Below are 27,090 nucleotides of genomic sequence, written 5' to 3' on the forward strand. Positions count from 1 at the left end.
CCTTAGTGACTGGGGGCAGAGTTCAACCCCCTGATTATTATTCTGCCTCTGGTTCAGCTGGCCAGCTGACTCCTTGTCTACTATGGGAATTTCCCTCTCAGAGATCCTGTTATCCCTGCCCCATCCCAGTTGGTGCCACAGGACAAATGACAGCGTATGTTTTAAGTGACACATTCCTGCTTGGAGAGTGGAGGAAGAAATTCCCCGTGACTTGCAACCACAGTTTTTCTGGGGACTCTTTTCTGTTGATAAATTAATATGAGACAACTTTTTAGTTGATCAAAAGGTTTTTAATCAGCCAATCTAGCCAATTAATAAACTAAATATTGCAGCTGTACCTAAAATATCTCTTCATATCAGACATTATAATGACACATCTTCCAGAACACAAAGCAAACACACAACTCCAATAGGATTACTGGTATTTGGTAAAACAGCATAATGGTGTAAGAACACATCACATATGACGCTAAGGAATTATCCCTATTAAAATGGGTTTGTCTTTCATAGACGCAGTGATAACTTCCACCCTGATAGAGAATTGGTGCTCAAATGAATGACTGGATTTTTAAAGAAAGAGTATTTAAAAAAGGCAGCTGGCAGAAAAGCTCTCAGAATAGCTGGCAGAATTCCTCATAGCTAGGCAAAAGAAGACAAAAATAGCAACATCATGGAGTTGAGAATCAAAGAATGAAAGGAAGGAAATCTGAGTTCACAATGCTTATTGTCTTAACATTCAGCACAAAGCAACATGCTGGTGTCTACGTTTTTTATAATACAGATTAATCCTTCCTCTGAAGAAAGTTTATAGGCAAACATACCCAGGAAGATTTCCCCCCTGAAATGTAGGCACTTTCAAATTGAATTATTCAGTAGTAACTGGAAAGGGCAAACACGCTCTGAATCGTGTTTCGTTCACACCAGTGATCTTCTTCTAACACTACCGAAAACATAATTGCTTTGGAGTTGTAGATACAAAGTTCATAGTCAAAATGGAATAGGGGAAAATGTACTAAGCAAACAGCACGCTTTGTGCTCTGTCTACTCTTGCAAGTAGGTCACAATAACATCCCCACCTTTCCTGAATCACTTAACTGCCTTCCTCTGTAATTTAACAGCACAATATTTCTAGTGTATCAAATCTGTCTTCTTAAGAAAAAAGTTTCACATTAGTCCTCTGCATTAATTATCCCACACGACCTGCACACAGTTGTAACGTAACATAATTTATGCACACTTTTATGTTCCCCTTTCTTCCTCTTTCCACATAGGGCCCACCGCCACCTCAGGAAATGTTTGTGCACCATCACAAGGTCAGCTGGGCACAAGGTAGATCATTTGGCATCTTTTGGTCCAGCCTACATGTGGCAAGCATATTTGAACGGAGGGGAAGAGAGAGCTAACCTATCATTAACTCTGTGTGAGAAATAAATTTGGGTAGAATCTCAAGCCTTCTACAGAATCATCTCTGCAAAGTTGGCCCATCTTTTCAGCTAGAAGCAGCCTAGAAAAAGAAAAAGAAGTACTTGTGTTATTTTTAATAGATGTCTTGAGGTATTAAAAATGAAGGAAAATTTGTTGTTTATTTGCTTACCTTTCTTTAGCTAAAAGTACAGACATTCCCACGAGCTTTGCAAACTCTTCTGCTGTAAGAGATCCCTTTTCAGAGACCTAGAGGACAAAAATTATAAAATAAAAGCTTTGCATGGGTAATTCCACAGTGGCCAACATACCATTTGTAAACTTATTTACATAACATTTTGTGTTAATTTAATGTTCATTGAAGTTCAAATACTATTAGTTATTAATGTGTTAATTGGATTGATCATCCCTACAAAAATCACCAAGGAGTAGACATAGCTTAAATGCTTTCTTTTCATCGTGTTTCAAAAGATGTGACTGACACAACAGTTTTGCAACCTCACAAATTTATCCTTAAGACAATTATACATACACATGCACACACACTTCAACAGGTAGAGAGGTCTGTTCATGGCATGTAATCTGTAATATGTAAGAGTCATTATGGTCTCTCTCTCTCCCTTTTAAAATAAGTGTAAACTGTGCATCCATGGTATGGTGATCCAGTACAACTGTGGTTCCAATTATACACTGTCCCAAAGACAGATACAGATCTCACACGTTATAAGGAACACTGTGCCTGGTTTTGCAATTTAGTATCTGCTAAATGACAAAGGAATGACGAGTGCTGGATTTTGATTATGGAGCCCTGGATTCAAATCCTTGTTTGGCTATGATGATCTCTTTGTGGCCCTGAGAAAGTCACCATCTCTCACCTTAACCCACTTCTCGGGTTTGTGGCAAGATGAAAGGTAGGATAATCTCATATACAACGAGCCATAGCTCTTTACAGAAAATGTGATGGAACAATTCGTCTTCACAACTTGTGAAGCAGCGGTCATTTTTTTCGGTCCCGCCCCTCCACTCCAGTAACAGGAAGTCCTTTGAAGTAGGCATGCGTCCCTAACCTGCAGGTCAAATACCAGGCTTTTCCTGCTTAGCAAACATTTAGTTAGGATTTAAGAAACTTCGGGTAAAAACCTGTACTGGAAATCTGCTGCTGAAAGTTCGTGGAATTCAGCAGAAGCCCTACAACACTGGAGAAAGGCAGGATAGCCTGCTTCTGCAACAGATATCCCGGCAGAACGTTCTCAGTATGCTTGCAGAGCCGTTCCACCAGCAAAGATGTACAAGCGGTCATGGCTGCAGGGTGGGAACACATGTACCGTATCCTATACGCTTTATATGCACGGGCACACTTGTTTTGACACCAGAATCACAGAACCGGCAAGGGTATTGGGAGGCCATCCTGTCCAACTCCGGCTCAACGTAGGGGTTGACATGAAAGGGGGCTTTGCAGTCTCTTGCCCCTTTTGGCAGCTGTCTGGCTGGGAAAGGGAGCAGAGATGGAGGTTGGAGGGGCAGGATCAACACAGTTTAGTAGGGTAGGACAGCTGGGGGGGGGATTCACATCTGGTAAACAATGTGCCTCTTTGGTTTCATACAGTACATGGGGAGACGAGTCATGGAGACACAAATTTTCACAGCCCTCTGGCAGCTATGGTGGCTCATTAACCAACAGTAATGTATCTAGAAGGGACATCACCTTGTCAACAAAGGTCTGTATAGTTAAAGCTATGGTTTTCCCAGTAGTGATGTATGGAAGTGAGAGCTGGACCATAAAGAAGGCCGAAGAATTGATGCTTTTGAATTATGGTGCTGGCGGAGACTCTTGAGAGTCCCATAGACTGCAAGAAGATCAAACCGATCCATTCTTAAAGAAATCAGCCCTGAGTGCTCACTGGAAGGACAGATCCTGAAGCTGAGGCTCCAATATGTTGGCAATCTCATGAGAAGAGAAGACTCTCTGGAAAAGACCCTGATGTTGGGAAAGACGGAGGGCACAAGGAGAAGGGGACGACAGAGGACGAGAGGGTTGGACAGTGTTCTCGAAGCTACCAGCATGAGTTTGACCAAACTGCGGGAGGCAGTGGAAGACAGGAGTGCCTGGTGTGCTCTGGTCCATGGGGTCACGAAGAGTCGGACATGACTAAACGACTAAACAGCAACAAATGTATCTAGCAAATGTATCTGGAAGTGTATGCTTGATTCTGACCAAACTAAGCCTCCTGGAGCAAAATACACATCAGGAACAAGGGATGAATACTGCAGAAAATTACCCATCTTTTGCATAAAAGTCAGGCAATGGGAATACAGAGACAAAAGATCTGTTTTGACTGTATCCAGCTACGCTGAGCTTGAAGCAGGTGGGTGTCTATTCTTCTGACATGTAAAAACGTGTGGGTGATTTGTGATTTACAAAAGGAAACAGGACATAGATTTGAAGCTTGGCGACAACAACAGAAAGCATCACTGTTTCTTTAACAGACTGCTTGAGAAAATAAAGCGTTTACATACTGTCTCTAAGGCAGAAGCCACCATCTCCTCTTCATTGTGGGACTGAAGCTCAATCACCATAACGCCGCTGTCAAATATACGCAGCCTAAACTCGAGACGAGGAAAAATACAAACCATAACTAGAAGCCTGTAGCCAAAGAATTGGTTGATTAGCTCAAATTGATAAGTAAAATTTAGTCCCATTTACGACTCTGCCCAGTGCTTTATGGGCCCTTCTTGTCCATAGCATTTCTAGGTCACAAGGAGGTAAAGAAAGAAGAATTTTCAACGGGCAGGTTTCTCCACAATCTTGCCAACTTCCTTTCTTTCAAAAGGCGCACAGTTTCAATTCTGTTTTTTCCTTTTCTTCTTCATATCTCCATCCTGCTTTTCATTGTCCTACTTCCTTTCACCATCCTGTGGCTTAAGGAGGCCTCCTAAGACTCCTTGCCCCATCTGTCCCCATAGCACAAAGAGCCGTGAGGACTTTTATTCCAGATCCCCCCCCACCTGAAACTAGCTCCTCCAGTCACATCAACACAATACATTTGAAGCACACTGCTCCCCCCCCCCCAAAGAATGCTGGGAGCTGTAAACTGTGATCTTCAGATGAAGGGAAGTAAAGAAATTTAATAAACCACCACCACCACCACCGTAGTTTACCACTCACATTCCTTCAATTCCCAGCACCCTTAAAAATTACAGATTCTTTGGGGGACGTAATGTGCTTTAAATGTACAGTGTGGATGAGACCCACTCCCTTCCTCAGGATACTGTTTAAAAGATATAAGAGCAAGGTAGTAAAGAACTGATTCTCTAGCCTGGTGTGGTTTCTGCAATCCTGAGTACGCAAGGAAGCAGCGCTTTCAACTACAGTGGTACCTCGGGTTAAGTACTTAATTCGTTCCAGAGGTCCGTTCTTAACCTGAAACTGTTCTTAACCTGAAGCACCACTTTAGCTAATGGGGCCTCCTGCTGCTGCTGCGCCGCTGGAGCACGATTTCTGTTCTCATCCTGAAGCAAAGTTCTTAACCCGAGGTAATATTTCTGGGTTAGCGGAGTCTGTAACCTGAAGCGTATGTAACCCGGGGTACCACTGTATTTCTTTGAATCAGGTCCCCATTCACTGCTAAATAGGGGCTTCTTGGTAGTGGCACCTGCCCTGCGGAATGCCCTCTCATCAGATGTCAAGGAAATAAAGAACTATCTGACCTTTAGAAGACATCTGAAGGCAGCCCTGTTTAGGGAAGCTTTTAATGTTTGATGTTTCATCGTGTTTTTACTACAGTGGTACCTTGGTTTACAACCATAATCCATTCCGGAGGTCCGTTTGTAAACCAAAACAGGTGGTAACCCAAGGCGCGCTTTCACCAATGGGGCTCCCCCCCAAAATTGTTCGTAAACCCCCCCCAAAAAAGGGTTGTAATCCAAAAAAAGGTTGCAAACCGGGACACGCGCTTCCGGGTTTGACATGTTTGTAATCCAAAACGTATGCAAACCAAGATGTATGCAAACCAAGGTACCACTGTATTTTGCCGGGAGCCGCTCAGAGTGGTTGGGGAAACCCAGTCAGATGGGCGGGGTATAAATCTATCATCATCATCATCATCATCACCACCACCATCATCAGGTGGCAAGAAGAAACACCATGACCTTCAGAAATGTAGATATGCGCCTATACCACTTGACAACTACAGCTGACATACACCTGCCGGGTTTTTCAAAAAATCAGTTGGTAAGGACGAGGCAAACACCAAACCTTAAGTGGGCATTTGACAGAAGATAGCATAACTGAAGCCATGTGCCTGGTTGCTTCGTGCTACTTCTTGGTTCTAAAGTCTGCATATTGGAAGGAGGATGGGGGAACAAGCCCCATCATACCATTTCTGGGGGACAGGGGAGGGGAAAAGATGAGTTAGAATTAAATTCTAAAGGATTCTCACCTGAGAGGTAATTTTAGTGCTTCCAACATCTTACACGCATTTACTAGATCTTCAGGCGAGAGCAGCTAAGGGGGTGAGAACTCAGTTACGTTAATCACATTGCAAGCGTGTCTTATTCTCACAACTGCCTCATAGAACACTCCCCCCCCCCTGCATTGTGGTGTGAATACAGAAGCAGTAAAATACATCAGTGTCAATTCAAATATGAATAGTGCTTACATGTATTAACAATCCATACTCCTCCTTCAAACAAGAATATTTAATTCCAAGAAATAATGAAGGTAACCACACATGTAGGAGTGGTTCATACGTTACCCATGTGGATATTTACACCTGAAAATACAGTCATAGGAATTGTCTCCGAGTCAAACTACACATTAGGGAAAGGAGTATAGCAGTCTCATAGGACAAAGGCTCCTAATAATTTGAAACACACATTTATTTGGTTTCAATCTTTTGCTGGCATTCTGTAACATGACAAATACCAGTGACCTCATAGCACACACCAAGCATGGGAAACCCGTGACCCTCCAAACGCTGCTAAACTACAACACCCATTGCTTCTAGTAAACACGGCCAACAGATAGGGATGATGGGAATTGTAGTCCAACAGGACCTGAAGGGCCACATGTTCCTCACTACTGACCTAAACAGTCACCATTCTGTTGAGCTCGAATCAAAGAAACCCACACACATACTTTGCTAAGGAAATTAAAGTTTTAGTGCAGTGATGGCAGAACACACTGAATGCTTTTTAGCTTATGTTTCAAGCCAAGTTGCGTATTATGTGCTAGTCTTGTAGATCTCGTAATCTGAAATGCATAATAGTTGGAATAGACTGCTCTTGCTCTCTGTGGACTTATCTGGCTGCTCTGCAATGCAAGACATCTGTGCAATTCAGAAAGTATTCCTTTTGGCACTTGCTTGCTAGTCAGTCTGCAAGAAATAAAGCTCTCATGCAACAGGCTTCAGCTATTTGAATAGCAAAACTTTTAAATCTTCTCTTCCCAATCTGTTTTGCTCACTCGCTCCACATATTTTAAAAAAATTATTGACATCCATCTCCATGCCCTCAGAACGTAACTGCGCTTCAGGTATTTTACAAGCCTTCGTTTTATTTCAAAAATACTAAAAACTGTCCAATGCTTCACCAAGGAATCTTGGGAACTCAATGCAAGGTCCAGTCGAACTCCAGATGTTGCTGGAACTCCCATAATCCCTGATCATTAGCCATCCTGGCTAGAGCTGATGGGAGCTGGAGTCCAAAAACATCTGGAAGGTCAAAGGTACGCCCGCCCCCGCCTTAATGCCTTCAAGACATCCCCACTTCATTGTTCTGTAGCACATTATTGGATGGAATTTACTCTGGAAAATTATCCTATCTTGTTAGCACTATTTTTATAATGTTCTTTTAAAGAAAAGGGGAACAGCTAGACACCAAAGGGAAGAAATATTTCCCCATCCCCTACAGAAACAACATCATTTCAGTTTTGGCTACTTGGAGAAGCATTAAGTTGATCAAGCCAACTTTTGAGGAAATGCAACAAGGTCATTGTTCCTCACCTCCAAGCCTCGAGCACGATTCACCAAGCAGTAAACCTCTGTGAGTGACATTATTCCTCCCCGCTCCTGTGGACACAATATCAGTTGGTAAGAGAGAACCAATTTAGAACCTCCAGCCTGCTGTCTCTAAGAAGTTATGATGGGCTAGTTGACAACATCAACATGCCCAAGCAGAAAACATACAGTGGTACCTCGGGTTACATACGCCTCAGGTTACATTTTAGTGTATTTTTGGTCTCTGTGGAAGCCGCCCAGGGTGGCTGGGGAAACCCAGCCAGATGGGCGGGGTACAAATAATAAATTATTATTATTATTATTATTATTATTATTATTATTATTATTATTATTATTAGTACATACACTTCAGGTTTCATTTTAGTGTATTTTTGGTCTCTGTGGAAGCCGCCCAGATTGGCTTGGGAAACCCAGCCAGATGGGCGGGGTACAAATAAATAATAATAAAATGAAATAATAATAATTATTATTATTATTACACATGCTTCAGGTTACAGACTCCGCTAACCCAGAAATAGTGCTTCAGGTTGAGAACTTTGCTTCAGGATGAGAACAGAAATCATGCTCTGGTGGTGCGGCGGCAGCAGGAGGCCCCATTAGCTAAAGTGGTGCTTCAGGTTAAGAACAGTTTCAGGTTAAGAACAGACCTCCAAAAGAGTTAAGTACTTAACCCGAGGTACCACTGTATCTGGGAAATGCAAATGGCACAGAAGCTGCAGTAAACATAGTCCTGGAAATTTGTCAGTAGTTTCTAAAAGGTCATCTTCTTTTTCTATTTGACACTGCTCCAATGATTCAAGGGTCTGCTTCGTATCTTACTTTCAAACAACAGTTAAGCCAATGTGCATGGAGTGAAAAATCAGAGGTGCTTTGCTCCTTCTTGCTGCTGCTGTGCCGCTAAGCATCACATCCAAACCCAGATTTGTGGTTAGCTTTCCCTAAACAAATGATGGATGTTAAGTCAAGAATCTTGGTTACAACTTGTGGTTTGTTTGGAGAAAGCCAAGCTAGGAGCCCGGGTTTGGACAAAACCAAATCATGGCTTAGATCCCAGCAGCATGGTAGAAGGAGGGGAGGAGTGAAGTTCCTGTGATTTTTCACCCTGTGCAACAGCACAATGCATGTTCCCCTTTCAGCCATAGTTAAGCTTACCATGATTTAAGGGGATGTACAAACACTGCCAGTGTGGATCTCCTGTGTACTCGGCAGTGGTAACAGAGGCAAATAATGTAGCTTCTGAGCAATTTCCCAGTTCTCCTTCAATATCCATTATACATCTTTATCACTGGATTGAAAAATTATACTGTGGCACCTATTGTTTAAAACTGCTCACAAAGGAGTATCACCACTGAAGAAAGTCCACATTTTAAAGAAGCATATTAGCAATAGTTCTGATCCAACAGAGCATGTACAGAGACGCCAGGGCTACATGTGCTCAGCCCCTACTTTTAAAAACCTGAACTCCTTTTGATCACCATATGGTGAGGAAATGGGACTGTTTCCATCCCTCATTCCTCCTCTCAAAACAGCTGATGAGGTGGATTTTTATTTTTTAAAATAAGGCTGTGCATGCACAATCATGTTAGATGAGGCTGAGAAATTGCACGCACAGCACAGCACATAAATGTCTGCTTCTATGCATTGTCAGCCTCTGTTGCCTGTGGCTCTTACTGCTAAAAAAAGTTGTGGAAATTTCATTGTGAAATGCAAGATCTGCTAGTTTGGAATGCTAACTAAAAGAAAGCCAACTTTGTTTTGTGTTATTTTTTAAAACTGGATGTGCGTGTGAGTTGCCTACTAGAGTGCCCTTCTAACACAGTCCTTTTAATTCCCCAAAGATTTAAAATGTGCCCCTGATTAATCTACTAACTGGACATAATTTTGATCAAGTGTGTTATGGCTACAACCCTATGCCTACATACTTAGACCAAAGTAAATATGCACAGAAATATAAAATATGCATTGTAAATATGAAATAAATTAAGATTCTCAAGTGCCTTACCTCTAAAGGTGCCTGTAAAATGCCAGCTAATTGCTTTGCCAGTTGCATATGGAAATGTGTTCCAGATCCATGTGTTTCCCTGGTGACTGGATTAGCTATGCCCATGCTCAGCAGGTATGATTTAAACCTGATTGTCTGTGGAAATAGGAGAGAGCGGGAGGAAGAACAATGCGGATTAAGATGCCATATTCTTTGGAAGTGATTGAAGGGAAAGTGAAATTACTGAAGGCCGCATACAGCATACTATTAGAATGGGAGATGAAAGATGAAGAGGTAAAATCAGTTATGATTCAATGGGCACAAGTTGTAGGGCACAACATCATGATGGAAGGTTGGGAAAAATTATGGAAAACTGATTTAAAATTGACAGACTGTTCCCTGTTGAAGGAGAATTATATGAAGTTGATGTACAGATGGTATATGACACCAGTGCAGTTAGGGGAAATGTACAAAGCTAGTTCAAATATATGTTGGAAGTGTAAGGAAAAGGAGGGAACATTTTATCATATGTGGTGGGATTGTAAGGTAATTAAAAAAAAAAAAAAGGAAATAATATACAATGAATTGAAGAAAATGTTCCATCTAACATTTGTTTAAAAACCTGAAGCATTTTTGTTAGGGATCGTAGGGAAAGACCTGCCAAAAAAGCTGAAAAACATCTTCATGTATGCAACAACGGCTGCGAGAATCCTGATAGCACAAGGATGGAAGACTGAAGAAATTCAAACAAAAGAATCATGGCAAGAGAAACTGATGGACTATACAGAATCGGCAAAATTGACACATAAGCTACGGGACAAGGATAATTGTGACTTCAAAGATGAATGGGAACCCTTTACAAAGTATTTGAAGACGCAACAAAATGGGGGAGGGGAATTAAGGATGACATGTTTTGGGATAATATGTTTTGTTTAACTTTTCAATAAAACTTATACCAAAAAAAAGATGCCATATTCTTAACAAACAGATACATCCCAGATAGATGAACGAACATAAGGAAGCGCCTGCTGGTCCAGGCCAGTGCCCCATCCAGCCCAGCGTCCTGTTCTTGTAGGGTCGAATTCAGCATAGCAGTACGGCAAACATTCCATCAGAGCAAGGATTCCTCCTTGCACAATGGAAGTTTAACCCCCTCTCCGCGTACCGCATGCACCCAAAATCTGTTCTAGGGGTTCTCTCAACCCTCTGGAGCCGATTTAGGATGTGCAAGGCTCACACAAGGTAGAAGGGAGGAGTCCTGTTGCTTAAGCAGAGATGCCTATGGGAAGCATGCAAGCAGGTCCAGCAGCAACCCTCCTCTCCTGTGGTTTCCAGCGAAGCACACTGCTTCTGGTGGTGGACACAGAACGCAGCCAACAGCCTCATCCTCCACATTTGTCTAATCCTCTTTCAAAGCCATCCAGGTTGGTGGCCAGCCATCACTTCCTCCTGTGGGCAGTTTGCCCAACCTGAATCTTTCAACATTCAGCTTCACCAGATGTTCCTAAGTTCCAGTGTTATGAGGTGGGGTGGGGGAACTTATCTTTATCCCCTTTCTCTGTATCATGCATCATGTTATGCAGTTTAGTCCTGTTGCTTCTTACTTGCCTTTTCTCTAAACTAAAACAACAACACCAAATGTTGCAACCTTTCCTCGTATGGGAGTCGTTTCATTCCCTAGGACGGAAGTTCTAGAAGTACTGTTGTTGTTGTTTAATCGTTTAGTCTTGTCCGACTCTTCGTGACCCCATGGACCAGAGCACGCCAGGCACTCCTGTCTTCTACGGCCTCCAGCAGTTTGGTCAAACTCATGCTGGTAGCTTCGAGAACACTGTCCAACCCTCTCGTCCTCTGTCGTCCCCTTCTCCTTGTGCCCTCCATCTTTCCCAACATCAGGGTCTTTTCCAGAGAGTCTTCTCTTCTCATGAGATTGCCAACATATTGGAGCCTCAGCTTCAGGATCTGTCCTTCCAGTGAGCACTCAGGGCTGATTTCTTTAAGAATGGATTGGTTTGATCTTCTTGCAGTCTATGGGACTCTCAAGAGTCTCCGCCAGCTGTCACCATCTGCAGTCATCATGGAGCCCAAGAAAGTAAAATCTCTCACTGCCTCCATTTCTTCCCCTTCTATTTGCCAGGAGGTGATGGGACCAGTGGCCATGATCTTCGTTTTTTTGATGTTGAGCTTCAAACCAGAAGTACTAGGAAGTTCCTAATGTACTTCAACAGGGAGATACCGTATTTTTCGCTCTATAACACGCATCTGACCATAACACGCATGTAGTTTTTAGAGGAGGAAAACGAGGAAAAAATATTCTAAATGAAACAGTGGATGTATGATTTTTATGGTTCATGCTGTGGCCACAGACATGTGATCTGACAGTGAGTTTGGGGTAGCCCAATGCAAAAATCCTGAGGATCCATGTGGATCCGTGCTTTGTAACCACATTTTAAGTGGGGAGGGAAGGAAAAGAACTCAAGGGACAAGGAGCTTTTCCGCGGGGAGGAGGGAGGGAAAGAGCACTGTTGCTTTAAAGGTATACTTAAGGTATTTGCCCTGTGCCTGGGTTTTTTTTTCCATTTAACAGTTTGCAGCCTTTTCCTTCCGCTCCTTGTTTTGAGGCGGAATAGATTTGAGCAAGTGAGGAGGACTTGGGATTGCAGGGGATTTGCCATTAGCTGTGTAAAAGTGCTCCTCCTTGCAGCCTGAATGGTAAGCAGCCACCAGCAGCAGCAATAGAATGGAGCACAAAAAAGCGGTAGGGGCACTAGGACCCAGACAATGCTCAAATCTATCCTGCCTGAAAACAAGCTGCTCCATCCCAGCCGATCAGCTGAGACGCGGGGGATTTGCGAAGTTTTCCCCTCTCCCTCATGCCCTCCCCAGCCTTTTTTTTTTACTTCCTGGTTTTCACTGCGTGGCTCAGAGCTAGAGGTTGGTTTTATTTTGCTGCTGGTTGCTTAAATTTTATCTTTCCTGCCGTCTCTCTGCAGCCTCATTGCTCTGTTTAGAGAGCGCGCAGACCTTTGCAAGCGTCTCTCCCTCCCGTGTAAGCGGCTGCTGCCGGCTTTGCTGCTATGGCTCTCCTTCCCTCCCTCCTTCCTGGCTCCAGGTCGCTTTAAAGAAAGCAAAGTGAGAGCCTCGTAGAGCGTGTAAGTGGCTCCCGCTTTGCCTGACTGACGGCAGCCATGGCTCTGATCCGTGCATTCGCTCCTTAACACGCACAGGCATTTTCCCTTACTTTCTCGGAGCAAAAAAGTGCGTGTTTTGGAGCGAAATTTACGGTAACTGAGGAGTCATAGGTCTGCCAAAATTATGACCTGTGCTATATCCCCCATCTCCGCTCAAGTTCACTCTTAAAATTCCCCAAAGAAAACGAAATGCACCTATCATACCCCTTGCCCACCTATCATATCCCTTGCCCAGCAAAGAACAGGTGATATTTTTAGGAGGCCAAGAGAAGAAAGGCTTGGGTGTAGGAAATGGCCAGGACTCAGCATGCAGGAGAAGTGGATGTTGACAGCATTCCCCAAGTAGGAAAGACGCTGCCATGGATTGCCAAGTCACCTTTTCCTCACCTACAGAAGACTGCTCTCCTGGAAATCAATCTACTTGCAAGGAAGACCCTCAGCCAGCTGGGACAGATTTCTCATGAGACTATTCCATATTCGGGAAACAGCCAATAAATTAAGCATCAATACCAGCATTATTGTGAGTGAGCGAGAGAAGACTGCAGGTACATGTGCATGCTTATTTTCAACTACAGGCGAGGTTGTGGGCATGGATGAGGCAAAGCACTGCGGGTGAAGTTTCATAGATCACCAGCATTTGTTATGCCATATTACCAATTCAGAGTTTGGCAGCATTATATACCATATTTTTCGCTGTATAAGACGCAGCAGACCACACGACGCACCTAGTTTTTGGAGGAGGGAAACAAGAAAAAAAATATTCTGGATCTCAGAAGCCAGAACAGCAAGAGGGATCGCTGCGCAGTGAAAGCAGCAATCCCTCTTGTTGTTCTGGCTTCTGTGATAGCTGCGCAGCCTGCATTCACTCCATAGGACGCACACACATTTCCCCTTACTTTTTAGGAGGGAAAAATGAGTCTTATAGAGCAAAAAATACGGTATATTATCATGGCAGCTTAAGTCCATGTTTCTCAGAGCGCGTTGGCGTCTAGCGCATTAAAATATTAACTGACCTCATCTTCCGTGATGTCACCTTGCTTTTCTTTGATCTTGTTAGCAATCGATTTGGACAGTTCCACCATTTCCTTTGCCTATTAAGACACAACAGAGAGACAAGACACAGCTGTTGAAGACAGAACGCTTTGCCATGAGCCTCTGATGCAGAATCAAGCTTTGAGGGGCTCCAAGCAGGACATTTGCAGATTTAATCAAGGCCACTTCCAGACGGTGGCTAATTTCAGGTAGGATTCAGTCACAACCTAACCAATTCAGGCTGGCTGCACAATTAGATTCGATTGGGTAGTCTTGCCAACAAACCCACTTCTCCAAAATGTTGGGTTTTTTTGCCATAAGGAAACGCACTGGAACACGTGAAGGAACACTTCCTTTGACATAACATCCAATCTCTCTGCAAATAAATCAGGATGAATGCTCAATAAACAGACAGACTGGAAGTACAGTGGTACCTCGCAAGACGAATGCCTCGCAAGACGAAAAACTCGCAAGACGAAAGAGTTTTTCGTTTTTTGAGTTGCTTCGCAAGACCAATTTCCCTATGGGCTTGCTTCGCAAGACGAAAAACGAAAACGTCTTGCAAGTTTGTTTCCTTTTTCTTAAAACCGTTAATACCCAGGGTGAGTTGCTTGAAGAGGTGCAGTTGTGACTTGACTTCGAGGAGCAACTCTTAGCACGCGGTGTGGTAGCCTTTTTTGAGGTTTCTGAAGACTTTGGTGATTTGAAGACAGTGGTGCTTCGCAAGACGAAAAAACTCGCAAGACGAAAAAACTCGCAGAACGAATTAATTCCGTCTTGCGAGGCACCACTGTACCCCAACTATTAGCTAGGGAAAGGGAGCTTCTGGACTCAATCTGAGCGTTCCTTCTCTCACAAATGTAATGCTAATCATTAGTGCAAGAAGATTCAATCATGACTTCCTCCAAGATGATTTGCTTTGGGATGGGCTGGAGTCTGAGCCACACACCCCTGCTTCTTACCCACTTAGAAGCGGATCCTTCAGACACCGTCACCTGTTACCTGCGACATTCAGCAGGGCATGCTCAACATTCTGCTTACTCATGGTTCTCTGGATGGGGCCTAGCCAATTTAAATTCAGAGAGGTAAAAAGTGATACTTTACCTTTTCCATTAGCTTGCTGAGGTCTTCAAAAGCCTGCAATAATCAGACACACACTTGGTAATGTGTTCCTCACTTCTAGAAAGACAAGACTCATTGCATCATTGAAATATTTCTTCCACCGCTGCCTTCCCTCCAAAATCAAAGCCCTGGAAATAATTAGTTTCTAGCATTATAAGACCATGTGCTTTAAAACTGTAATTAAGAAAATTCTAGCCCTGTGCTTTGTAAGCTGAGCAGACTGTTTCTGTATGAATAGCACTCTGTGCGTTAAGAGGTCCTCACCTTCCAGATAAGAGGGTGGGGTCATTTTAAGTCAAGGGTTGGCAGTAAATGACCTTTAATACAGTGGTACCTCGGGTTAAGTATTTGATTCGTTCTGGAGGTCCATTCTTAACCTGAAACTGTTCTTAACCTGAAGCACCACTTTAGCTAATAGGGCCTCCCGCTGCCACTGCGCTGCCGGAGCACAATTTCTGTTCTCATCCTGAAGCAAAGTTCTTAACCCGAGGTACTATTTCTGGGTTAGCGGAGTCTGTAACCTGAAGCATATGTAACCTGAGGTACCACTGTACTCAGATTTCAAAAGCTTGTACTTATATTTAAATATTCATAGGCAAGGCTAATTAAAAAAGGAAAGTACCACATATGCCATCTATGAGTTCCCTGAAGAAAAGGCAGGTTAGAAATGTATTAAATAATTACAGATGTACACCACCCATTTAACTGGAGTTCTCTGGGCAGTTTGCAGACCATTAAAAATACAATATGAAACAACATAATAAACAGCACTAAAACTAATTGGGGGGGAAATCAAAACAGCTAAAGCCAGCACAAGTATTGCAAACAATTTAAAACCATGAACTGCAAACATAAACCTGACATCTCATCAAAATCTGGAAGCATTTAGCATTTAACAAGACATTATTGCATCCAACATTGCCTCCCCAATTAGTTACCAAATTCACTATTCTAACCTAATGGAAATGATCAGACCTTTAGTATCTTATGCATGTTGTCAGTAACATGCAGAAAAACAAGCCAGCAAAGAGAGAAAAACAGATCTAGATAAATAAAGGGCATGCTGTAAATAATTCTTCCCCTGTCTAATGGATTCACGCCCAAGTACAAAGGAGAATGTGCACACACCTAACAGGAATTTCCTCAGAAAAACAAAGAACTAAGGGAATGAATTTTTATCAGCAGCAACCAGCAGGTGCAGGAAACCCATTTTGTAACGCAGGGCACAAGTTCTGAAATACACTGATTGATAAGTGCAAAGCAGATTTCCCTATGTTTTCAACATCCACAGTTTGATTTCTTTTATCCTCTGATAAACAGAGTGGAAGAGAACAACACGGGGGCACAGAAAATCACCTCATACTGAGTCAGAACATTGGTCTATCTTGTTTAGTATTGTCTACCCTGACAGGCAAACTCTTCTGGATTTCAAACAGGGCTGTCTCCCAGCTCTACCGGCAGCTGCAGGTTATTGTACAGTGGTGCCCCGCAAGACGAATGCCTCGCAAGACGGAAAACTCGCTAGACAAAAGAGTTTTCCATTTTGGAGGTGCTTCGCAAAACGAATCTCCTATGGGCTTGCTTCGCAAGACGACAATGACTTGCGAGTTCCTGCTGGTTTTTTCCCCCTTCCCCCCCTTTTCTAAGCCGCTAATCAGCTGATCCGATCAGCAGATAAGCCGCTAAAAGCAGCTAAAAGCCGCTAATAATGCTAATCCTTCAATGGGCTTGCTTTGCAAGACGAAAAAAACCGCTAGACGAAGAGAATCACAGAACGGATTCTTTTCGTCTTGCGAGGCACCACTGTAGCTAGAATCTTCTGCATACAAGGCGGATTTTCTACTGGTGGCACAAGAAAATTGGCTGCTTCGGTTGCAAACAGTAGCCTCATGGCTCTTCCTCCACCAGCCCTCCCTGATAGGTAAAGGTAAAGGTAAAGGGACCCCTGACCATTAGCTCCAGTCGTGACTGACTCTGGGGTTGTGGCGCTCATCTCGCTTTACTGGCCGAGGGAGCCAGCATACAGCTTCTGGGTCATGTGGCCAGCATGACTAAGCCGCTTCTGGCAAACCAGAGCAGCGCACGGAAACGCCGTTTACCTTCCCGCCGGAGCGGTACCTATTTATCTACTTGCACTTTGACGTGCTTTCGAACTGCTAGGTTGGCAGGAGCAGGGACCGAGCAACGGGAGCTCACCCTGTCGCGGGGATTCGAACCGCTGACCTTCTGATCGGCAAGTCCTAGGCTCTGTGGTTTAACCCACAGCGCCACCTGCGTCCCCACCACACAGTTAAAGAGAACATGCCGCATGTCTGCTTAGAGACCGTTGAAATATTAATCAACACAGAAATGCTTGGAAATAAATAAATAAATAGTCATTGTGCTGTATAAGATGACCCTTTCCCAATCTACTTCATGGGGTGAAGTGTAGCGGGAAGGTGGTGGAAAATGAACAGCAACACACCGTCCTATAATGCAACCTCTTTTACTACATGGGGTGGAGGAAGACCAGCAGGAAACAAGGGGCTCCTATATTGTTCAGCTCCACCCTAAATTTGTATGTGCCAGTTGTAAAAAGAGGAGAGTAAGTAAATCCTTATAAAAACGACAGAGATCAATTTGTTGCAGTAAACAATAAGGAGTGGCAATGATGTGGGTATGATCTTCTTGTTCTAAAAACAAGGAAATTCTACCACCAGAAACAAAAAACACAGTAGCCAGAAGTGATAAACAAAAACAAGCTGTTACAAATACCAGGAAGCAAATTATTAGGAAAGATAAACCCTCGTGTTTATAGAATTCCCAATCCCCCTTCTTCCTTCTGCCCCTTGCCACTAGCTAGGCTGCATTCATATGGCCTTAAACGGATCTTTGTTTTTCTAACCCTTAGAAAATGCTTTGAGGTCTCTTCGGACAATTGGAAAAGCCTGCATTTTTCTCTGTGTACAATGTTTTGAGTCAGCCAGGCCTGATCCAGTGATATCATGGCAATACCTTTGTCCAAAGCAATGGAGGAGGAAAGGATTGCTATATAGCAGGGATAGGCAAACTCGGCTGTCCACATGTTTTGGGACTACAACTCCCATCATCCCTAGCTAACAGGACCAGTGGTCAGGGATGATGGGAACTGTAGTCTCAAAACATCTGGACGGCCGAGTTTGCCTATGCCTGCTATATAGGTTTGACTCTTTATAAAAATTAACACTGGAAATACGCCCTGCGATGCTGAGGCTGGAAGGCACAAAACTCAAGGAGCAAAACAGCAAGACAGTGCAGATTTCTAAAACACAGAGTCCCCGGACGTTTGACGGTCTATTGATCCCTGCGCCACCACTGTGCTCGCTTCCCCGCTGCCACCAACCCGTTACTCTTGGGTACACACTGAGTCCAGACAGTTGTTAAAATTAAACCAAATAAACAAGTTTATTTTATAAGCATTAACAAGTTTACGGTTTCTCAGATAATTTTCTTGTCAGTTTATTAACCTTAGTTTCTTTACCGGCCTATACCTTCCTAATACCTTCTGACTGATTATCTCAACTGTTTGACTGACTCCTCTTAACAGATTATCTCACTCTCTCACATCAGACTAGCCCAACCCACAGACTTATGTGCAAAGGCACACTGTGATTTGTGACACGTTAGTGTGCCGGCCGCAGTGTGTAGGTGTGTTGCACAAATGCTCCTTTGCATTCCTTCTGGGGCTGGAAAGGGATTAGTAAAACTAAATTACAGTGGTACCTCGGGTTACATACGCTTCAGGTTACATACGCTTCAGGTTACAGACTCCGCTAACCCAGAAATAGTACCTCGGGTTAAGAACTTTGCTTCGTGATGAGAACAGAAATCGTGCTCCGGCAGCGTGGCGGCAGCAGGAGGCCCCATTAGCTAAAGTGGTGCTTCAGGTTAAGAACAGTTTCAGGTTAAGAATGGACCTCCGGAACGAATTAAGTACTTAACCCGAGGTACCACTGTACTGTGTTGTGAAATGATGAATGTCTAAAAAGTGTGTCAATCAACATGAAAAGTTTGGAAGGCTCTGCTCTGAAATATAGAACATTTTAAAGTGGTGTGAAAGACACAGAGTTACACCACAGGCATTTATATGTGTCGCTTATACAGGTATGTTGCACGCAGCTCTCACTATTGCAACTGATGCACTGGCTAGAGGAGGAGTGGTATTTTTAATTATTTGACCATATAATTTCTATACTGCTTAATTTATTAAAACTATCTCTAAGCAGTGCACAGAAAACTGAAGCAACAACAGACAACATAAACAAATGTTAACTTAACTTTCCCAAATAACAAATTACGCTATGCAAGCACGGGAGGAAAATAATTTTTCCACAAAAGAAGCATTCACTTCATGATAAGGCACCTATATCTTGTGCAACAGCCACATAAGAAGTGCAATAACTGTATTTGTATAGGGGGGATACATCCTTTGCAAAAGCCCGTAAGCACCGGTCCTATTTAAAAATTATATATTTTTAAATATATAACACACCTGGCTCCCAAACACAATGACTATGATCCAACTATATTTACAGACTCTCCCTATCAGCAGCTTCCAACGACTCAAAGAGTTATCCAAAAAAATCTGAAATTCCAATATTACTAACCTCGGAAATGTTTTTATCCATCTCTTTTCTTCTTTCTTCTAATTTTCTCTCAATACCTACAATTCCTGCAGCTCTTATTCTCCCTGTCTGGAAAAAAAATACATCAACAAAAGGGTTATGAAGGAAGTGCTTAGAGTTCCCTCCTTTTGGCCTGTGGCTGCCTTATAACATCTGTGAGATCAGGGACATGGGGTGTATTTAGAAACAAGCAGGGGCGCCATCCAGGGGAGTGCAAGCCCCCCCCCCGCAAAAAAATTTCAAGGAGGGGTTGGGCCCCCTAAATATTCTGTGGCCTGAGACAGGCCGTTGGGTCGCACATTTAGTGCACCTCATTTAGAGCTATGTCTAAATGCAACTACAGTGGTACCTCGGGTTACATACGCTTCAGGTTACATACGCTTCAGGTTACAGACTCCGCTAACCCAGAAATAGTACCTCGGGTTAAGAACTTTGATTCAGGATGAGAACAGAAATCGTGCTCCAGCGGCGCGGCAGCAGCAGGAGGCCCCATTAGATAAAGTGGTGCTTCAGGTTAAGAACGGACCTCCAGAACGAATTAAGTACCGTATTTTTCGCTCTATAACACGCACCAGACCATAACACGCATGTAGTTTTTAGAGGAGGAAAACAAGGAAAAAAATATTCTAAACGAAATAGTGGATATATTATTTTTGTGGTTCATGCTGTGGCCACAGACATGTGATCTGACAGTGAGTTTGGAGTAGCCCAATGCAACATGTGGATCCATGTTTTGTAACCACGAAGGAGGAAAGGAAGGGGAACCATGGATCCTCTGCTCACGACTGCAGCAGATCCCCCCCGCCACCCGTAGGCATTCGCTTCATAACACGCACAGACATTTCCCCTTATTTTCTAGGAGGAAAAAAGTGAGTGTTATGGTGCAAAAAATACGGTACTTAACCCGAGGTACCACTGTATATAATCAGCTTCATGTTTTCAAATTACATTACCTGTCAAAAATAGCCAATTTTAATTAACATTGTGGGGTGGGGGGGGAGAGTGTTACATAATAAAACAGCTGCGTAAAGGAAAAATAATACTTATTGAAATGCTTATTTGAAAGCAGAGGGCCAATAATCAGAAACTGCATAAACACCTGTGAGCCTCTGGTAACATCAATGGTCTGAGAAGCTGGCATATTCTCCCACCTCCGCTGAGTCATTTCTTCTGATAGCCTTCTGTAGAACTGTGCAGAGGTTTAAAAAAAGAAAGGAGGAAAGGAGAGAGGTTAATTCCAAGGCTGCACTGAAATTGATTTAAATATAGTTAGTATTTTCTAAATAAAAGCAATTTCATAAAAGCAATTTCTCAAAGCTACAAATATGTAACGGACTGAGTTTTACTGCATCACTTATCTTTACAGATCTCAAAAGTTTAGCAGTCCATACCAGCATGTTACAAGCAAGACACAATAGTAATAAACAGTAATACCCGTATAATGATTTAATGTTTTTACCCATTCAAGTCTTGCATAAATTTCATTTTAACCATGCTGAGAGTTCCCAGGCTTTATCTTTACACAAATGAAATTTATAAAACCCATCCCAATATCACCTCACCCCCATCAGGCTAAAAATACATATATACCTCAATCTGTCCATGTTCTTTGAAAGAAAGTTTGATATATGAGTATTTACTACTCTGGAAAGGGCCAGGCTCCTTGTTGGAAGGTACTGGATGAAGATGAACCACTATTTTCGCACTGAAGAGATGGGAAGAGGAAGAGAGAAAATCTTTATGTGACCTGTAGTTATAAAAAAGCAAGGCCGCTTCCTAAATATTAACAAAAGTAGATTTTTAAAGTTTTATGTAGTCTTTCATCACAGGCTAAAAATATAGCTGGTGGAATGTAATATAACATGTTTCTTATAAACTTTCAAGAATTCATTCAGCTGTTAAGAATTTTAGTTTTCAGAATATTTCAGAAATAGTTTTCAGAATATTTCATCTCTCTCTATGTAATAGGAGATTCAAGGCAGACAAAAAGGAACTTATAGAATTGCAGAGTTGGATGGGACCCTTAGGGTCATCTAGTCCAACCCCCTACAATGAAGGAATCCCAATTTAAGCATACATGGCAGATAGCCAAGGAAGTCCATCGCCTCTCATGGGAGTCCATTCCACTATCAAACATCTCCTTTCTTATAACTTGAATCCATTGGTTTGGGTCCTAGCCTCTGGAGCTTCCTCCAATCCTCCATATGGCAGCCCTTTAGATATCTGAACATTGCTATCGTATCGTCTCTCAGTCTCCTCTTCACCAGGCTAAACATACCCATGAGGTTAAGCGCAGCAGCCTCTGCCAGTGGCAGCCCTCCTACCTTCTGGAACAGGGATGGAGAGGGGTATGGCGCTGATGACAGATGTGCTGGGATGGCAGCGGAGCAAAAGTGTGCATGTAGCTGTACCCGCTGCTGCCACCGAGCGAGTGCTTCCTCTGCCCTGCCCTACCTGGTTCCAACAAGCAGCAGTACAGTGGTACCTCTGGATGCGAACAGGATCCGTTCCAGAGCCCCGTTCACATCCTGAAGTGAACGTAACATGTGACTGCGCGTGCGGTGTTTCACTGCTTCTGCGCATGACGTCATTTTGAGCGTCTCTGCAAGCGGTGAAACCTGGAAGTAACACGCTCTATTACTTCTGGGTCGCTGCAGAGCGCAACCCAAAAATATTCATCCCGAAGCTACTTCAACCCGAGGTATTACTGTACCATCACAACTCGGAGGGCAGTGCAGCAGCTGCGCACTGTCACTGCTTTTCACACTGTGCATAGGTAAATGATAGTATTTTTTACAAGATGCTTTGATGGCCAGTGGGACGCGGGTGGTGCTGTGGTCTAAACCACAGAGCATAGGGCTTGCCGATCAGAAGGTCGGCAGTTCGAATCCCCGCGACGGGGTGAGCTCCCGTTGCTCGGTCCCTGCTCCTGCCAACCTAGCAGTTCAAAAGCACGTCATAGCGCAAGTAGATAAATAGGTACCGCTCCAGCGGGAAGGTAAACAGCGTTTTGCTCTGGTTCGCCAGAAGTGGCTTAGTCATGCTGGCCACATGACCTGGTAGCTGTCTGCAGACAAACGCTGGCTCCCTCGTCCAATAAAGTGAGATGAGCACACAACCCCAGAGTCGTCCGCAACTGGACTTAATGGTCAGGGGTCCCTTTACCTTTACGGCCACTAATGGAAAAGCTGCAATGCTCATGGAAGACAAACATGCCAAGCTCGCTGGACAAAGTAGTCAGCACTACTAGAGGCTACAGCTGATAAATCCACCCTTCACAAGCAGACCCAAGGTGGGTTACATGTATCGTAGAACAAATTAGAACAGCAGTGTCTCCACCCGCATCGTTCAGCCCAGACACTGAGGTCCAGCTCCAAGGTCCTTCTGGCGGTTCCCTAATTGAGAGAAGTGAAGTTACAGGGAACCAGGCCGAGAGCCTTCTCGGTAGTAGTGCCTGTCATGTGGAATGCTCTCCCATCAGATGTCAAGGAGATAAACAATTATATGACTTTCCATAGACATCTGAAGGCAGCCCTTTATTCCACAGGGAGGGCGCCACTGCCTAGAACCCCACTCATCCTTGAATAAAGTTCTGAGAAAGGAAAATAAGGATGCATTATGGATCGGGTGCTTGTGAAATACTGAATATTCCAAATAACCCAGGGAAGCGACTGTCCCCAACATCACAGATTTTGCTACAAACTCACAGTACTACCTTTTTCCTATCCCGGCTGCTTGTTCTTCAATGAAGATAATTTGGGAAAGAGGAATAGCCATACAACAGTCCTAAAAGTAGCAATAGAGAGAATAAAAACAAAGACATTTTAATTGAATCCTGCTCTTATTTTAAGACTGTGGAATCACGGCATTGTTTTTGCACTAAGTTCTGCACTGAAGCATTTCATGTGTAGAATTCTTGCCATTCTAGACCATTCTTGCTACTCTCATACACAGGTGTGTGGAGAAAAAAGCTCCCATGGATATGAAATACCGTATTTTTCGCCCTATAGGACGCACTTTTTCCCCTCCAAAAATGGAGGGGAAATGTGTGTACGTCCTATGGGGCGAATGCAGGCTTTCGCTGAAGCCTGGAAAGCGAGAGGGGTCAGTGCGCACCGACCCCTCTCACTCTCCAGGCTTTAGGAAGCTCTGCGCAGCCCTCGGGAGCCCAGTGCGAGGTCACGCCAGGCTCTGGAGCGCTGCGCAGAGCTGCCTGCAGCCCCAGGCTTCCCCTGCGCCAGCCCCGTGCCTGGGGGGGGGGGGAATAAAAATTTTTCTTTATTTCCCCCGCCCCCCCAAAAAACTAGGTGCGTCCTAGGGGCGGTGCGCCCTATAGGGCGAAAAATACGGTAACAACAGCAACACATTGCTCAAAATGACCCATTTTTTTGCCTAAGCTATCCTGCAAGTATAAACTGCTTTTTACTGTTTTCGGTGCTGTAACTGCAAACATTTTGGGCTTATTAACATCTCCAGTTTAAATCTCTGTACCTCAGATTACATAGATCTATTTTATTTCATCATTTCCAAAGTTGTAATCCTTGTGAATTTTTATTCTTGAAACTAATTGTTTAATTAGCAAAGAATAAAATTAATCTATGGCCTTTTAAACGGAGGGGTTTTTGTTTTTGTTTGAATTATAGTTATGGTAGTAGGAGATTGGCTAAAGACAGTAAAACCCTGTGAAGAGGCAAGGCTGCTAACTCACAATTCTCTAAATCATGTCCCACACACCTAACCAGTCGCATGCTGAAAACAATAATAAACCTCCCCTTGGGCTTGCACACACACCAAACCCTCCCTTCTCCTTTAGAGAGGCTGCAAGGAGATCAGAAATTTTCGCTTTCATTTTTGATTAATCAGAATGCAGCATGTTGTCTAAACCCTAAATTGAGTTGCTTTACATGTAATGCCAAGTCAAATTATGGTTTAGGATGAGCAGGCAAGTGTGTTGGTTCTCCTTCAGTAATAGCAGCCACTTCGCTCACCCCCAGGTTCTGCTGCAGAGACAGCAAAGGAAATATAGCCAATGTTTGGGCTTAGCACTATGTCTGAGCCCAGATTTGTGCTATGTCTTGCTCCAAAACATACTGCAGGCCATAACCAGGGCGTGTTCCAATGTGGGTTCTTACGGCACATGGTTTGTTTAGGGGAGACAGTTTGCTCACACAACCATCACAGGCAAATTAACTTTACTGTTATTTTGCATATTATATGGAAATTACAGACATACCAGAGTGCTGAAACTTACATGATTTTTCTGATCTCTCCAGATCAATCTGTGCGTACTCAGAAGCAATATGCCCGTATCAAACTTTACCTGAGTAAGGAAGATATATTTCAGTTCATCTAAGTCTCATCCAGTTTTTGCCCAATACATAATTTAAAAACCATGCAGAGTACTTGCTGGATACTACTAAACACCTTGAGTGAGCAGGGCATATGTTCTTACAGTGGGCTTCTCCCTCTACTCCCCCCTCAAATCTAGAGGGCTTGATGAACTTCTAAAGCAGTTTTGGTGGGCACACAGGGAGAGATAAACTTTCCAAGTGTTCTTATGCTAAACCAAAGCATAGGAATACAGGAAAATGCCTTATACCATGTCAGCACTGACTGGCAGCTTTGCAGGGGGTACCAGCAGATATCAGGGATCAGGCTTAGAGCCTTCTGTATGCAATGCAGATTGCTCTACCACTGAACCATGGCCCTTCTCCATTTGAAATTTCAATTATCAGCTTTTGCTTCAGCTCCTTCTAGATTGTGCAGGTAGGCAGAACTGGTTGAAGCAAGCATGAGCAATCTGAAATTCAGGTCAGCCATCAGGTCACCTATAATCTGTCACTTCCTGTAGCAAAATGAGAGGTGCTTCTTTTGACGCTGAAGATGGAATTTAAGTACTATTTCCCAGGAATACCAGACAAAGACCAGTATGAATTAGAATGAAGTAGCATCAATGCATATGAACCACAGATACTGTGAAATCCATAATAAAATGAGGCAAAGTTTTTGTAGATTAGAGCAGGCTTGTTGGTGCAGTTGTTACACTTGCAGTGTGTGGTGATGAGACCTTGTGCACTTGCATTGCTCCTTCATTGCCTGACTATGGATTTAAGTCAATTGACTAAGCTTTCTCTAAACCAGAGGTGCAAACTGCCCTGTGGAAAGGAATTGGAGAGTGAGGCAGGCAAGGATGACCTCACAGCCTGCTCCAAACAGGGCTACCACCAGATGCACTATGCAAAGGATCTCAATGACTTGCTTTGCTCTGACAGTTTCAGTGTGATTTTCTTCATTTATTCGGATTTCAAAGGTGAGATGCTATTACAGCGCGATAATAAAGAAAATAAAAAACTCCACATGTGATCTGTGTATGAATGCTACAGAAAAATCCAGATATTTTAGCAAGCCTAACCTACTTAAAATGCGGGTATGAAAATTTTAAAAAGATGTTGCATTGAAAACCTCTGATTCAAAAACAAAGCTGGAATGTAGAGGAAGACACTGAAATGAGTATTGTAATGGGAGAGAGAACCACAATCCGCACCTTCTTGCAACAAATTCACTACCTTGCTTGATGCTTCCTGATACTACAAAGCTCCATTCAATCCAAAACTATACTTCTGACTAATTGGAAATAGCTTGCAGATATTTATTGGCTTGGGATTTTATATAAGTTAAGTGATGAATTAATATGTTTAATTTCAAAATGAAAAGATTCAAGTTAAATTTATAAGAACTATGATTTGGAAAACCGTTAAAAGGATATGCATTGAAATTCAACCAAGGGGAAGCGAGGAAGTCACTTAACAATGTTAATTTTAATAAGGTTATGATTTATGTTTATTTGTTTACTTGTTTATATTTTTTTGAAAACCAATAAAAAAAATTGGGGGGAAACAAAACTATACTTCTGGACACCTTGCCTAGGGATGATCTACAGTTCCAATACCTGCGACAGGTAAGAGAAATCAGTCCAAGCCCCACCCAATGCTGTTGGGGGTATTTCATTTCACAGTGCCTGGCAAAATACTCCCTGCAGGTAGAAAACGGAGCGGAGAGGGGCAGCAGCAGCAGCCTATCTCCCCCTGACACCCTAGCTTTCTAGATGCAGAGCGCCTTCCCTCGGTTTTCTGCGGGAGGTTTTTTTCCTTTTTAAAAATCCTCCTCAGGGCAATAAGGACCTCTAGAGGAGGAAAGCTCTGCCTGCTTCCTCCAGCCCGCGCCCCTGCCTTGCCTGCCTAGCCCAGGCCCGCCCGCCTGCCCCGCGCCCCGGCCGGCTCCCCCGACCTTCTCCTCGCCGTCGTAGAGGCGGACACCGCGCTGCTGCGTGACCAGGTTCTCGTGGATCTCCAGGAGGCCGGTGGTCCAGCCGAAGCGGTCCATGGCGCTTAGGCCAAGGCCGGCCTCCCTCCCTCCCTCCCGCGGCAGGAAGGCGGCGGGGATGGCGGAGCCGCCCTCCGGCACCTCCCCGTTTCGGAAGGGCAGCGGGAGGCGGGGAAACGGGCGAAGCGGCTACGAGGAGGCCGCCTTGGGGCGGGCGGAGGAGGAGGAGGAGGGGGAACGGCGCACGCGCATCCCGCCTCCACAATCAATCAAAAGTATTCGCCTCCTCCCAGCCCCTTGACTAATTAAACCATCTATAACCTATTAAAGTGGTTCCAGTAGTAGATAGGTAGCCGTGT

The 27,090-nt window shown here is 43.7% G+C and overlaps 1 protein-coding gene and 1 long non-coding RNA gene across 2 annotated transcripts; one reads left to right on the top strand and one right to left on the bottom strand.

The window, feature by feature from the left end:
• Window positions 1-268: 268 nt before the first annotated feature.
• VPS36 (vacuolar protein sorting 36 homolog) lies at window positions 269-26,949 on the bottom strand. Its single transcript, XM_083495282.1, has 14 exons — window positions 26,696-26,949; window positions 24,660-24,728; window positions 23,124-23,194; window positions 20,999-21,113; window positions 20,508-20,597; window positions 19,391-19,477; window positions 14,748-14,780; window positions 13,625-13,702; window positions 9,442-9,576; window positions 7,425-7,490; window positions 5,862-5,926; window positions 3,940-4,024; window positions 1,595-1,671; window positions 269-1,504 (listed from the first exon to the last, which is right to left on the bottom strand). The coding sequence occupies exons 1-14, from the start codon at window positions 26,789-26,791 to the stop codon at window positions 1,411-1,413; spliced, it is 1,161 nt and encodes a 386-aa protein (XP_083351408.1). The 5' UTR covers window positions 26,792-26,949; the 3' UTR covers window positions 269-1,410.
• LOC310703226 lies at window positions 14,787-17,370 on the top strand. The gene is made up of 3 exons (XR_014524012.1): window positions 14,787-15,095; window positions 15,324-16,238; window positions 16,437-17,370. It is a non-coding gene; the product is annotated as an uncharacterized lncRNA (long non-coding RNA).
• Window positions 26,950-27,090: the final 141 nt, after the last annotated feature.

The sequence above is a fragment of the Podarcis liolepis genome, assembly GCF_965112155.1.
Source record: "Podarcis liolepis genome assembly, chromosome: 3".
NCBI classification, from domain to species: domain Eukaryota; kingdom Metazoa; phylum Chordata; class Lepidosauria; order Squamata; family Lacertidae; genus Podarcis; species Podarcis liolepis.